The sequence below is a fragment of the Perissodus microlepis genome, chromosome 18 (genome assembly GCF_051167445.1).
Source record: "Perissodus microlepis isolate ML-2025 ecotype Zambia chromosome 18, ASM5116744v1, whole genome shotgun sequence".
In the NCBI taxonomy this organism is placed as follows: domain Eukaryota; kingdom Metazoa; phylum Chordata; class Actinopteri; order Cichliformes; family Cichlidae; genus Perissodus; species Perissodus microlepis.
The window spans coordinates 8,105,684-8,121,043 of NC_140478.1; the positions used below are offsets into that span (position 1 = coordinate 8,105,684).

The 15,360-nt window shown below is 41.7% G+C and overlaps 2 protein-coding genes across 2 annotated transcripts; both read left to right on the forward strand.

Moving 5' to 3' along the window:
• Positions 1–2,951: 2,951 nt before the first annotated feature.
• LOC146367162 (uncharacterized) lies at positions 2,952–8,301 on the forward strand. Its single transcript, XM_084912930.1, has 7 exons — positions 2,952–3,107; positions 4,731–4,942; positions 5,329–5,412; positions 5,501–5,593; positions 5,673–5,783; positions 5,892–6,024; positions 6,512–8,301. Exons 1-7 carry the CDS (start codon positions 3,104–3,106, stop codon positions 7,891–7,893), a joined length of 2,019 nt encoding a protein of 672 aa, XP_084769056.1. The 5' UTR covers positions 2,952–3,103; the 3' UTR covers positions 7,894–8,301.
• Positions 8,302–8,425: 124 nt separating this feature from the next.
• On the forward strand, positions 8,426–14,314 carry LOC146367163 (uncharacterized). The gene is made up of 7 exons (XM_084912929.1): positions 8,426–8,962; positions 9,737–9,939; positions 10,042–10,134; positions 10,329–10,424; positions 10,551–10,661; positions 10,740–10,869; positions 10,955–14,314. Exons 1-7 carry the CDS (start codon positions 8,938–8,940, stop codon positions 12,826–12,828), a joined length of 2,532 nt encoding a protein of 843 aa, XP_084769055.1. The 5' UTR covers positions 8,426–8,937; the 3' UTR covers positions 12,829–14,314.
• Positions 14,315–15,360: the final 1,046 nt, after the last annotated feature.

Consider the following 15,360-nt stretch of genomic DNA (forward strand, 5'->3'; position numbering starts at 1 on the left):
GTGGTAACAGACAGATGCTCGCTTTAAATTGAATTTGGGTTTTTATGCATGACGGGCCGGAAAAAAATGTGACGTGACTGGATGTGACTTGGTAATTGATCTGATTTTTTTTAAGCGTTGGGACATGTGGCGGAGATTAAAGCTTCATCACGGAGAGAAACTAAAATATTTTTTAAAAGATTAAAAAGGCACTATGTGTAATTACAAAATGCACAGCCACAGTAAGAATAAATAAATAAAAAAGAAGCGACGTCAACGTAATGCTTTAAAAACACTGACTGCATATGATGTGAACACCTAATACAAGGGACATATGATGACTATGGTACCAGTATATTCATACATACATATATATATAACAATAAATTTAAAAAAGGTCATGACTCATGTTGTGTCTCATCATCGTCAGTCTTTAAGGTCAATCTTGGTTCTCCGCTCTTGGAGTACAAACATTTACACTTCAGCTGTTTTTAATGAATCTCTGACTTCTTGGTTTTGTGGTTTTTATGGAAGCCTGTCTCTGCCAAAAAAAAAAAGAAAAGAAAAATGAAAAAAAACAATAAAAATTGAAAGAAAAATGTGAAAAATAAAAAGTTATGCTGGAAAAATTGATACACTGTGAGCAAAAAATTGAGAAGAATATGAGCTTAAAGCTTTATATAGTTATGGGAAAAGTTACGTCACTTCAAAAGATCTTAAATAGATGGTCAACACTTTTTTTCCTGGCATGGACCTTCTAAAGTCTGAAGTTTCTAAAGTTTTGCAGCGGTTAACTACATCCAACCCAAATCCCCGCCTCCAAAATGGGACAGTGCAGTAAAATGTAAGTAAAACGTGTGTAAAAAGTAAAAAGTGTGTGAATGTGTGTGTGAATGGGTGGATGATTGTGTATAGTGTAAAGCGCTTTGGGGTCCTTAGGACCAAGTAAAGCGCTATACAAATACAGACCATTTACCATTTAAAACAGAATACATTGATTTCCAAATCTTATAAGCCCATATTTTATTCACAGTAGAACACAGAAAATATGAATGTTGACATAAGAAAATGCACCATTTTAAGAAAAAAAAACAAGGTTATTTGGAAGTGAAAGGCTCAACAAAAGTCTGGACAGGACCATGTTTAGTACTGTGTAACATCCACTCTTTTAACAGTCTGTAAAGATCTGAGACCTGAAGAGAGCAACTGCTGGGCTTGTGGGAGAGAAACGTTTCCCACTCTTGTCCTCGGTTTTGTCATAGCGTTTGTTTCATGATGCTCCAAATGTTGTTCATTTGTGTAAAGAACTGGACTCTTCTACTACAAGGCTATGCTGTTGTAATAGATGTAGTATGCAGTTCGTCTTGCTGAAATATGCAAGGCCTTCAATGAAGAAGATGTGGTCTGCGTGGTTGCTCTAAAACCCGTATACGCCTTTCAGCATTGACGGTGCATTTCCAGATGCGCAAGCTGCCTAATCACAACGTTTGAACTGAGTATAAGCTGGATGGCCCCTCTCCTCTTTAGTCTGGAGGACCAAAAAGAATTAAAATCTCTGATTTGTCTGACCACTTTGCCAAATTTCATTTTAAATGACACACAATCAGATTTGTATCATGTGTTATTTGTAAACACAGTGTTTTACAGACCGGTGAACCTCTGCCCATCTTTATATGTGAGATGCTCTTTTTATACCCAATCATGTTACTGACATGCTGCCAATTGCATATGTATTTGTAACACTAATTATTTTCCCAGCCTTTTTGTTGCCCCCATCCCATCGTTTTTAAAACTTGTTGCTGCCTTCAAATTGAAATTGAGCTAATATTTTTCATGAAACAGTTTAAATATCTGTTCCAACTTCTCTGGAATTAAAATTGTATATACTGCTTTTGGTATTTTCATTTTAAGCCTCAAATACTTTAAATATGGGTGATTTTTTTTTTAATTACTTTCTTTCTTTCTAAAAGAAAATAGATCAAATTGTTCTATATGTGAAGTTGATTTTAAAGCCTTCTTTAATGATCCTACAGACTTTGGGTGCCTTAAAAAAACTAAACAAAATAAACTTTATGGACTCAAACAGTCAGGTTTTTCGATAAAGATCCTCTTACCTGAAATCTGTTCACAGTGAGTTAGATTTTCTTACTTGATGTCCACACTGCAACACGTGTATTTTAGTAGTTTATCACCCAGTTTTATTGATATTGGAATACAAAGTTATAGCTAGCTTGCATGTTGTTGCAACTTTTTAGTCCTGGAACGAGTGGCTGTGGGTGACAGCAAAGTAAAAACCAAGGCTGGCTTTACTGAAAGGACTGAGAGACACATAAAGAACACAAACAAACAAAAGAAAACAAAAACAGAAAAGAGCGGAAATAGCCTTTTTAGGTACTGCGTCTGTCAGTCACCACATGTGCTGCAGGGTATTTACTTAGTCATGTTGGTTTATACTGCCCAGATGGCCTGATGAGGCACTATCTAATTACTTCTCCCATGGATCCTCTGCCTCTGATAAATACTTACGGAGCCATGACTGTTTCATATCCTTCACTGCCACCACCTGGGGGTTCATGCAACTACACATGAGTCTGAAGGATGAGCAGATTTAGTTTGGAAAGGAGGCAAGGCCCATCAACATGCAGTATTAATGAAAAACTAGAGAACATGTGATAAAGGTTTGGTGATTTACTATGGCCTTCTGATCGCTTCTGCTTATCTTCTCGTCCTCCTCTTTATAAATTTTTTTTTTTTGTTCATCCAAATGTTATGCTATTAATCATTTTCATACTACTGTCATTTAGGCTATAAACTACCACTAAAGACGTATAACAGAGAGGGTTTTAATATTACTCATTTACAGCAGAAACGTCTCTGGCTGCGTGTAATTGCTGTTATTGAGCTGTTTGCAGCAGACAGTAGAGGGCGGTAGAGCTGTCAACCCAACATATGCACCACGAAGAAGAGTCCGGAAGTTACTCTGCTGTGTTTGTCCGCCTACTGGAAACGGTGAGGTGTGCTGAAGCAAGCGCTTGTTGTCAGCGTTACCCCAGCGGGAAGATTATTTTATGAGGGAGCCTTCCTCAGTGTCCGCTGAACAGCTGTAGCTCTTCAGGATAACAACATGGGTAAAAGTTAATTTTCTTTATCGGTTGTCTTTGTTTGTCTTGATGTCGTTAGCTTTTCCGCTAACGTTAACGTCCTCTCTTTGACTCGTTTTCGATAGCTTATGAAAAAAAAAGTTGAAGAAATTAAACTGCACTTTGAAAAATCTTCAGTAAATTTCCTGCCGATAAATCACAGAAGATGAAAGTTTTTTGGTTTGTTTTTGCTCGGCATGACCCCTTCAGTCTTATTTTGTTCACATGAAAGATAACACATAAGAGAGATCCTAATTACACAGAAAGGTAGTAGTGTCATATACAGATAAGAAATTAAAGGGTGGACCAATCCTAAGCACACATTCAGATCACACATCACAAAGATAACACAAGCTAGAAGCTCGAGGTGGGACTTACCAGACACCCCACAATACAGTATTATCGATACTTAATTTACAAAACAATATTATTGTGATTTTTGACATTTTTGCAATATGCTGGGTATTGCAATGACATATATTGTCACTTATCATCTTTTTTCAACTGCCAATTATGTTCTTAAAGTTAAACTTTGTCGTTATTTGTTTTGTCCAATGAGAAAAAATTATTTCACTTCATTTTTTTTATGACAATAAGATTGTCAAGTGTACCAATACTGTCACTAAAACCTAAAACAATTCCATGCAATTAAGTTTCTGATAATACAGCTATTAACTGTGATAAATTGTGGGGAAATCACAGCTGTTGCTTACTGTATAGACGGAAATTTACATTTTAAGTGTTTCCTTTGTGATCAGCAACCGTCCTGCTCTGTAGGAATATAACCAGAATACAATCAGCGGACAGCCAGTGGACTCGGGTCCCCTTGAGTTGTGCTCACTGACAAAGGCTCATTCAGACTGATAGCAGCATGTTGGCAGTCTGACACTTATTATTTAGAAACCTTCAATAATCTCTCTGAGTGATTGCTGTCAGTCCAAATCAGACTGCAACTGTTTGCAGATAGGTTGCGTCCTATCAGAACTGTGCAATCGCCTTGCGATCAAATGCTGTCATGAGTGTTCCACACCTTAAAGCTCTGAACAAGCATTTAGTCACCATGAGTTGCAATTATTCGCAGAATGTGAAAAAATTCAGTATAATCAGCAGGCAGGGAGAGATGGAGGATGGTATCCTATTTGCACATTTGTGACTGAGCTTGCTCTAAATTAGGAGGTAGCTTTCTTAAGCTAGACGTGTCCAATATTGGATGTTTTTTTTTTTTTAATGGTTGAGCCGATTTCATGTAAGTTTGCTCAGCTAATATCTCAGGATAGTGGTGCATAAGATTAGCTCACATGTTCATAGTACTCTCAGCGTATATACTGGCACGCAAAAATATTGTGATACTTTGGTGTTTTAAATTTTTTCTCTCCACAACTAATGGAAGCCTATTAAAATCTTTGTCACGTGTGGCTTCATTGACTGCTACCTGACACCATATTTTCTTCTTTTAAGAAGAACAAACAACCTAAAGAAAACTGAGTTTTTATGTACTGACACCTGTGTTTTTATGAATAGTTTTCTCATTCCAACTTTTCAAAGTGTGAAGAATATTGATGCTGTAGGAATCTCTACAGATTCATTGACAGGATCAATGTACTGTTCTAGCACGTACAGAGGGGCCCTTGCCTCCATCATTGCTGAGGCTCTTGGTTCCACCACTGCGGGTGATGTCGGCTGTGATGTGGAAGGTGGTTCATCTGAAAATCGTCAAGCAATATGGGAAAGTGGAGGAATTTGTGTCCTTGGTATCTGAAGCCATTCCCGACATCTTAACAAGCCATCAGGTGACACTGCTCACGCTGGGGTTGAGGGCAAAGGTAAGGAAACATACTATGGATTCAGTCTCCACATGTATTAGTCACATTTCTATCATGTTAAAATTTCTTAGGTATTTGCATATTTGTCTGACTGTGGAATTTCTCATTTTACAAACTTGCAAGGATTATGTTGTGCAGTTGTTAATCTAACAACAAAATAAAAGCATTGCATTGATCACAAACTCCAAGACTTTACTTTGTCTTGAAGATGATATGAGTAACAAATAGACATAATACTTTTTCTTAAATCTTTAGTGTCACATTTGTAGATACAGAGGTAGTTAGAGGCAAGTCTTTCTGTAAGTAGAAGAGAAAGAGGCAGCAGGAAGATTTCACTGCTTACATTTGATCTTTCACTGTTTGTCTGTCCTTAATGACTCTTCCAGATGATATTGCAAATGTTAAACTCTGAGGATCTCGGAGGCATTAAAACACACTTGGGTTGCCTGCTGCAAACTTGCTCACGACAGGTGTGTAGCGCTTAACGTTCCTGGATGTTGGTTATTGGCTGATTTAGAAGCTCTGCTTGACTTTAACCGTGTTTATTTAACTCTGCAGGTCTATCCAGAAGGTAACCCTCTTGAAGCCAACATTGTCACATTTGTTCAGAGACTCCTGGACGACTCAGAAGGGAGAGAACACTTCCTCAAAGTGTGTCTCTGCTTTTGTCTTACAGTTAGTCTAAATATAAATAGGTGAGGATGTTTAATAATAATTTTTCGCCTGGTAGAATGTGTTTCCTGTGGCGTATGGGCCCAACTTTGACACAGCACTGGAAAAGCTTCTCTGTGACTTCTTCTCCAAACTGGAAGAGCTGCTGCCAGTACCAGACTTTAAACAGGTAGAGGTCCACAGTCTTTTACCTGTAAGAAAGGGCTATTTTAGGGCGTTTTCACAGATTAGCAGTCTAAGTTCTGTGCATTAAAATCATATTATTTATCTGATAAAGGCTGCTTTGTGGATCAGCGATACACCAGCTGAGGTAGAGGAGTACATGCACTGTGTAACTGAAGCTGATGACATCAAAGTATTGCTCAGAACCAGGCCTCGCAATAGTGAAATGGCCAAGATAGATTCGAGTGGTGAGTCTGTCTGCCTTTCTTTTCTCTTTCACATCACCCCGCAACCATAGTCAGACTAATGATGCTTAAGCCAGGGGTCTTTCCTGTTTAAAAGGGTTCTTCCTCCTCAGCATCTCCAAGTGCTTGCACACAGAGAGTGATCTGATCATTAGGATTCTCTTCACTCTGTAGGATCTTTACCTGACAGTCTGTAATGGGTTCATAATGTATGCTACATACAGTATAACATGCCTTGAAATGACTGCTGTTGCTGAACTGATGCTCTATAAATAAAATTGAAGTGTATATGTGCACTTAATCAGAGTTATGCATTTGTCAGATGCAGTATTTCTATTGTAGGTCCTGTGATTGACATTGGGAGCTGTGTTTTGGATTTCTATAGCCAAATACGTTCAGTTAATTGAAAAATAAAAATGCATTGGTATTGGATGCAGTTATTTTTATTGACCCTTTTTCTTTTTGAATTCTTAATTCCTCTTTCAAACAGTGCCATCTCCCTCAGAGCAGCTGCTTTTTTCCTCGTTATCGCTCCCCGTCTCCCTGATAGACAACAGCGCCAAAGATGTGGAATCAAATGCACAAACCTTGGAAAACCAAAGAGTGTCTGAAGCAGCTGCCTTTCAAGAGCCCAGAGATGGTGACATGTGGGATACAAGATGGCCACATGAGGAAGAGTCTCACAATGCAGAAGAAGAGGCGGGAGGAAAAGACACCGACAGCATTCCTGACACACATGTTGTGGAGGAGTGCGGTGACCAAGCTACAACAACAACTCGCCAAGCTCCCTCTTCATCTGCTGAGAGTCATGTGGTATCCAGCTCTGTGATCGGCCCTCTCAGACAGAGAGTTGCACAGAAATGCACTCAGTGTGGGAAGTGCTTCATTTACAGGTATGAACTCCTGGAGCATCAGCGGCTGCACACCGGAGAAAACCCTTACAAGTGCTCTCAGTGTGGGAAAGCTTTTCGGCGGAGCTCTGATCTATCAAGTCACAGGCGGACACAGTGCAGAAAAGCAGCGTACATTTGCATCAAATGCGGGAAAAGCTTTCAGTCTATGCAGGGAAAATGTAGACACCAGTGTGTTCATAGCATCCACAAGTTTGACTGTCCTTACTGTGGGAAAAGTTTTAAGAAAATGTACCTGCTAGCTAAGCACAAGCTGACTCACAACCAGAACCGCATTTTCACATGCAGACAGTGCGGGGAGGTATACCCGGGTATGAGCGAGCTAAGATCACATCAAAAGATCCATCCTCCTCAGCTGTCCAATCAGTGCCAGCAGTGCGGGAAGTTTTTCAGCTCGGCTGCGTGTTTGACTGCTCACCAGCTGCGCCACACCCAGCAGAGGACGCAGATTTGCACACGCTGCGGCAAAGCCTTCAAGAGCAAGCACGATCTGAACCTTCACATGCGCAGTCATACAGGTGAGAGGCCCTTTCAGTGCACCTACTGCGGGAAGCGTTTCTCCGTGTCAGGAAACTTGAACGTACACATTAGGATTCACACAGGAGAGAAACCATACCTGTGCTCCGACTGTGGCAAGGCTTTCATTTCGGCCGGAGAGCTGCAGATACACAGGCGCACCCACACGGGGGAAAAGCCGTACAAGTGCTCGGTGTGCGGGAGAGGATTCACCATGGCGAGCAAAGTGACGCTCCACATGCGTGTTCACACTGGGGAACGCCCCTACGAGTGCTCTGAATGCGGGAAAGGCTTTTCACGTGGCAGCGAACTGAAAAAACACACAATGAGCCATACAGGAGTCCGGCCCTACGCCTGTCAGCTGTGTGCAAAAACGTACACGTGCCTCAGTCACCTGAAAAGACACTTAAAATCTCACAGTGTAGTCCAGTCTCAGACCCTCTGATTCTACTGACTATCAAATGGTGTTTTGCCATTGATGATGTCTTTGTGCAGTGACACTGTACACACTATTGCTGACTTCATGCACTGCATCATAGGATTTGGACTTTGTTTTCTTCGTTTCTTTTACAGACTCATTCCTTATCCTCCATTTAAAATGTCACCTTCAAGTGCAGCTTTTGGTCCTGACATACAGATGTTTTGTTTGTTGTGTTGTTTTGTTTTATTTGTTTTCTGATATCCTAAAATGTGATTTTGAAATCATCCAAGAAAACAGTGTCCTTCTGCGTTTATTAGTGCCTGTATTATTATTTTTTTTCCTTCTTTGAGGTAACACTTACTGGAGTAGCATTATTTACCAGTGACACTGTTCAATATTGTAAACACAGAATAAACTAGTGTTTATTTGCCACCTATTTGTCCTATTTGTTGCTCTACAATGGCCTGATATCCACTTATGAGGACCTTATACTGTCACTGTTCTGTTGAAATTTAAAAAGAATATCTTCATATGTGGATCTCATTTTCCTCTGAAACAAAAATAAGGTAAAAAACAAACAAACTGGTAATTCTTTGTTTTTACATTCATCAGCCCAAATGGCAAAGAGAAATTAAAAATACATGCAATGAAAGAGTTTGGGTCTTAGGAGGTTAAACATCCCTATTTTTATTTTTTTAGTTGTTGATTCTTTTTTTACACTTTACGTTGTAACGTCTGTTCCGAAGTTAAAATATGAGCATAACAACAGTGTACGAACTGTGTAATAAAATACAGTTGAGCCAGGTCTTTACGCTACCCTTTATTATTTAGATTTTTCGGAGGCGTGGTGCGTTTACAAAAGTAAATGGGACTCGTTGTGTACGGGCTGCCCCGTAAAACAAAACGAACCTCCCTGATGAACCTACTGGCCCAACGCTCCTCGCGATATGAACAGCGTGCTTCAGGAAGAAGTTGGCGCCTGAAGCCGTATATTCGGTTAGCTACTACACTAGCCGATATTATGAACGAATTAGCTGTTCATGTTGCGTTTTCCTTCCATCGTTGCTAATGAATTCCACAATGAATGATATGGGTAAGTGTTACCTCGTGGAGAGCAACAACATGTTGTATTTTTGCTTGTTATGTGGTTAGCCGACTAGCCAAAGAGAAGGATTACTGGGAGCTGAGGAGGCCTCGACTAATCTCTGGAACAAGAATTGTTTTGCTCCCTGTTAAGCCGGGTTTTGCCCTGTAGCCAGCAAGTTATCTGATGCTCTAGATATGGAAGAAACAGTGGGGATTGTCCGCGTTTCCAAACATTTTATTTGCATGAAAAGGCTTGCTTCAGTGTATCAAATGCGGTTAAAAAATCGGTCTATTAACAGGCATTAATAACGCGATTCCTTTTAAATAAAGTAACTAGCGTTAAGCTACCACTAGCTGTTTACCCATCTAACCTGCTCATGCCTCCGTAATAAACTCACATCGCCTCTTTGTGGTTAATTTAGTGTAAAACAACTGAATTTTATCCTATTTATGCACACAAACCTGGTGCTTTAGGCTAAGGACGGACTGTAGTACTGTATTTCTGCAGCTCATGGATGGACAGTAGCGATGGTGAACAGACGGTGCTGACTTAAGTGGTTTTATAAAACCACTCATTTACCTTCTTCCTATTGACATATTTAAGGCACGGTCAACTGTTTACATTAATAACATTTAATCTAGCCTTTGAAACGACGAAGGGGATCTTTGTTCTGCCTCAAAATTAAATATTCTCATGTAAACTCGGGTCCACAGAGGTGTACCAGGTTCTTAATTAACCTGACTGACAGCCTGTTTGACCCAGTCTGTTTTCTCTCCAAAGAATTCAGTGTTCCCCTGTCCTCGCTGGCTCTCCTGGTCCCACCACTCCGGCTTATGTCTGCTGTGATGTGGGAAGTGGTGCGCCAGCGGAACATAAAGCACTATGGGAAACTGGAGGAGTTTGTGTCCATGGTAACAGATGCAGTTCCTGAACTGATGAGTAAGAGGGAAGGGAGGCTGCTTTCACTGGGTCTGAGAGCAAGGGTAAGTGAAATGTCTGGATCGCATGACATGTGTAAACGGTGCTATTCAAATGAGACGAGGACACGAGGCACGTGTTAATATTATAAACTATGCTTCTTCTAGACAACTCTTGAACTGCTGCGTTCTGAACACCCTGAAGATCTCAAGGCGGTTCAGAGCCACCTTAACCGAATCCAATCTTCCTGCATCGAGGAGGTGGGTGAGCCGTGGGTTAGCATATTTTAATTTGGAATATATAAATGGCTAATTTGTAAAAATCAAAAAATTATGAAAACATAACTGTTTTCAGGATTGTTCAAACAAATTGATTTTTTTAAAGAAGTAATTCAACAGTAATAATGAAAATAATTATTAGCTGTTGACCTATGACCTGTCCTGTGGTTATCTAGACCAATGATCCTGTAATTGAAGCACCAGAGGCAAACTTTATGAAGCTGGTGCAAGGCCTCATTGAAGACACGGATGGCAGAGAACACTTTCTCAAGGTAAAGTTGGGACTGACAGTGTTTGAATCACATTTAAAAATGTGATTATAATAACATGTGTAAAAGGACGAGGTTGTATGTTGACAGTACAGATCTTTTTTTTTTTCCTTTTTTCCCATGTGGCAGAATGTGTTTCCTGTGGAGTACGGCCCGGACTTTGATACGGCGCTCGAGACCCTAGTTTGTGAGTTTTTCACAAGACTCGAGGAGCTGCTGCCAATACCAGATTTCAAACAGGTACAGAGAGGATCTTTTTAAGATGATAAAATAAAGGAGCGCTTTCAAATGTGCTTTTTTTGTGTATGTGTCTCACAGACTGCATCCTGGATTAGCGCGGCCCCTTCAGTCCTAGAGGAGTATATGCAGTGCGTGTCCAACGGAGAGGACCTTAAATTTCTTCTCCAGAGCAAACAGTGCCACGGGAAATTAGCAAAGAGCAGCGTTGGTATGCATATACTAGTCAGTGCATCTTCTTTTATTTCAAGATGTGGGACTGTATTAATATTTGTTTCCTTTTTCTTTTCCTGCAGCTCCATTTCAGTCAGATGATCTTCTGATCCCCTCGCTGTCTCTCCCTCCATCTCTGGAAGTAGCCATCGCTTCCCACCCGAGCGCTTGTGATGATGAAAATAATGATGTCCCTCAGATTGTCATGTTCGACGAAGAGCTGTCCACAAACCCTTCCACCTCAGCTGACTTTCCCGAATCTCCAAAAAGGGCCGATGTTACTTCGTCTCCACGCAGGAGACAGCAGTCAGGAATCCATAAATGCCCCGAGTGTGACAAGTGCTTCAAGCATCACTCTGTCCTCATTGAACATCAGAGAGTCCACAGCGGGCTGCAGCCCTACAACTGCTCTGAGTGCGGGAGGGCTTTCCGAACAGCCACTCTGCTTGCTGGACACAGGCTGCGGAAATGCAAAAATGCGGCATATCTTTGCATCAAATGCGGGAACAGTTTTCCAACGTCTCTGGAGAAATTCAGACATCACTGCCCGAAACGGGGACGTAACTACGACTGCGGGCAGTGTGGAAAGAGTTTTCCAAAGTCCAGCAGCCTGAAGGAACATCTGCTAACTCATGTTCAAAGCCGCCTTTTCAAGTGTAGCCACTGCGGGATTGGTTTTTCAGGAATAGGTGACCTGAAGTACCATCAGCAAGTTGATCATGAGAAGCCTTATCAGTGTAAGCAATGTGGAAAGAGCTTCATCTCCTCAAAGAGTCTGGACAAACACCAACAAAGGCATGAAGAGGTTGGTGAAATGGACACCCTCAAGTTAATGAGTGGAGATAAACACAGGAAAAGTGGCTCGAGCCATCGGACATCAGTGTCTCTTTCCTCCAGGAAGAGGTCCGTCAAAGCAGTCTACCAGCGAGGAAGAGTCACCCATAACTGTCCGCTGTGTGGCAGGAGCTTCAAATATCGCTTTGAATTTCTTGAACACCAGAGATTCCACACAGCTGTGAAGCCTTACAAATGCTCTCAGTGTGGAAAAGCCTTCCGCACCGAGGCTCACCTGTCAGGGCACAGGAAGAGGAAGTGTAAAAACGCCGCCCACATTTGCACCAAGTGTGGGTGCCAGTTCAGGTCCATGCACGAGCGCGTCAGACACCAGTGTGTCCAGTTGCTGACGAAATATGAATGCTCTCATTGCGGGAAGACCTTCAAGATGGCTCATCTGTTGAGGAACCATCAGATGAGTGAACATCAGCTCCCCTACAGCCCCAACCATCGCTTCAGGTGTAGATACTGTAACGAGACCTTTCCTGGGATCAGCGAGCTCAAGTACCATCAGAGGGTTGACCACGAGAAACCGTATCAGTGTCAGGAATGCGGCAAATGTTTCCTCTCCGAAAAATGCCTGGCCAATCACGAGCTCCGCCACAACGACGACAGACCGGAGAGCTGCCTGGTTTGCGGCCGCGGCTTCAGAAACCGCTATGATTTGAAGCAGCACATGCGCACTCACACGGGAGAGCGGCCCTACCAGTGCACTCACTGCTCGCAGTGCTTTTCCACGGCCGGAGGACTGAGGAGTCACACCAGGGTTCACACGGGCGAGAAACCGCACGTTTGCCCAGACTGCGGGAAGGCTTTCTCCCAGATGGGGGCGATGCGCACGCACAGGCTCACTCACACGGGAGAGAGGCCGTTCAAGTGCACGGTCTGTGGCAAAGGTTTCACAATGGCGCACAAAGTCACAGTTCACATGCGCGTGCACACGGGGGAGCGGCCGTACGTGTGCTCCCAGTGTGGGAAGGCCTTCTCAGACGGAAGCGTGTTGAAGCAGCACATGCTGAACCACTCGGGGGTGCGACCGTATCACTGCCAGATCTGCCCCAAGACTTACACCTGTCTGAACCACCTGAGGAGGCACCTGAAAAGCCACTCGAACATGAGCTGAAGCAGGCATGAAGGAAAACTGACATTATCTAAGAAACTTTCAATGGACCAACTAAACCAAGCAATACGGGGATGATGCCGATTGGCTGTTGTAGAAAGTGAGGCGAGGAGATTCGGCTCCTGTTCTTCATCCATTAGTTCGAGATTGTTCCAACCAGCACAAACAAATTCTTCCCTCTTTTCCCATCTGGCTTTGGTTGTTTTGTTTTGTTTTGTTTTCTTCTGTACATCAGTTTCTCATGCGTGAATGCAATGAGATGTTAGTTGGAACTTACTTTTTCCAGAGCTCCCTAATAGTTACAGAGATAAATATTTGTCTGAACTTCTGATTATTGATCCTGATTCTTAGTGTTGTGCTACAGTTGGTTGTGACAGTTGTTAGACCCAGCTCTCGATCACCGCACTTGTGAAAATGATGAGGTTACTGTGATTAACTGACCGGGGCAGACTGCAGCGCTGATGATGATAAGATTCAACGCTGTCTCCTAAACATCACAATCCCCCCTGCAGCTAAGCTGACAGTTAAGTTGGATGACAAAGCATAGATATAAAGGGTTCAGCAGAGATTTGTTGCTACGTTGCACATTTGAGAGCACAGGGGCATACATCCCTCTTCTGGGCCTGAGCCACAAGACTTTAAGCCAGGAAATTTGAGTCACATGTTGGCCCTTTGTATTTGTTAACTTAGTTTCATGATTTTTTTTTAAACCTTGGTTAGTGTCAGACCCAAAACGGCTTGGTTCAGTTTCAAAATAAGCAGCGCGGTTTGGGTTTAAATTGGCCTTTTTTTACAATTGTAATCACACAGAAGGCTTCTCCTCCCTTTCCTAAGTCATGAGTAACCGCAATGTCTAATATATATTGGTTGTCTAATAAGAAGCAGTCATAGGAATGCCAGAGACCGAAAGGGCAAATGTGATTATTTGAGATTGCAGTTTGTCGTACGAGGGGTGTAATTTTTAGAAGGCAAGGCTCATTTGTTTAGTAAATGTTTGCAGTAAAAGCTAGAGTAAATACTGAACAGAGCTGCAGCAGAGTCGGGTCCTGTGTGGATTGTCAGTGCTTTCTTTGCTAATGTTAAGAGTCAGCTAAGAATGTGCCATGTGAAGTGTCACCTCAGGTGCTGCCAGAGCATTTAAGCATTATATCTGGTCTACACAAACACCAGCTCTGCTTCACATGGATCAGGGGAGACGGATAAAAGGAGTTCAGAGAATATTTTGTCACTGAGATGATTGGGGTGGGGGGCATGTGCTGTATGTCTGAAGTGGATGAAGATATATTTTGGGAAAAGGAGGTAAAAGTTGCAGAGGTGGAAAAAATGTTCTCTGTAAATATGCTGGATGACAAATAAGTGTGAGTTTGTAAAAGTTAAAAAGCCCATTTTCTTTTTGTTGTTTTGTTTTTTTCTCCTTAAGCCTTTTGTATTCTCTCTGTGGTTTGAAAGGTTTGTGAATTTCAGATTAAATTCCCTTCGTTACTCCTTATGCCTGTTAAGTTTTTTTCTTTCTCAGAAAAACAAAAGGTGTCTGTATTAGGCTTCAGTTTCACTAGATGGCAGTAGGTGACTATTAAGCAGTTTGCCATGCACTGACGCGTGTTAGTTAACCAGCAGAGCTGATATAATGACTGTCTATCATCAAATTATTTATTTTGTCAGGAAAACAAATACAGCTTTGCAGCTGTGGCCCATGTCTCCTTTATCTGCTTTCTTTGGCATGGCTTGGAAGTTTGATTAAAGCACAGTTTCTTCCCGTTTCCTTATTTCCTCACTGGGGTCCCGCCATTTCTGAAGTGTTTAAAGGCGGCATAAAAAGCATCACCACATTTTTATCTAGCTTTTAAATTCAATTCTCTACTTTGCGTCCAGCTAAAAAAAATCTGGATTCGGACCACTTCTGTTCCCAGTTTTGTGTTTTAACTTGAAATTCAGGCAAACATGATGTGTCATTATGTAAGAGATGCATTACCATTAATTTCTTCCATCTGTTCTGAGTTTTATGGGATTTTTTTTTCTTTGAGGGAAAAAAAAGAAGCTCTGTTTGTCTTTTTTCAACTTCAGTTTTTTTTCTTACTCCCCATCCCAGTTACATCTCATCCATGCTCACTCGTCCATAGCAACCTTTGAGTTTTACTCTCTCTCAAAACAAACCCATTTCTCTGCCATTCACAGGGAGGTGCAACCACCAAAGTTGGCTGTGGTAATGATTTAAATGTTGCAAGATGTTAGCATCTTCTGGCTGGAGGTACGTTGGCTGCCTTCCTTCTAGCTTACTAAAAGATCCTACTGATTTCCTGTGAACATTGGTCTTCTCTGGAAGCACCCCGAGCCTCTCGTCTCCTGTTTCTTCACATGTATAGCTTAATCTTTTGCTTCTAGTGAATGAAACAGATTTCAGTCCAACTTGTCAGATTCATAAATTCCGGGGGGTTGTGTAACTCACAAAAACAAAGCTTAAAGCAGAGCTCTGTTGGTGCATTCCTCTGAGTTTTATTATGGAATAATGTATTCCTGATGAAGGCACGTATTGTG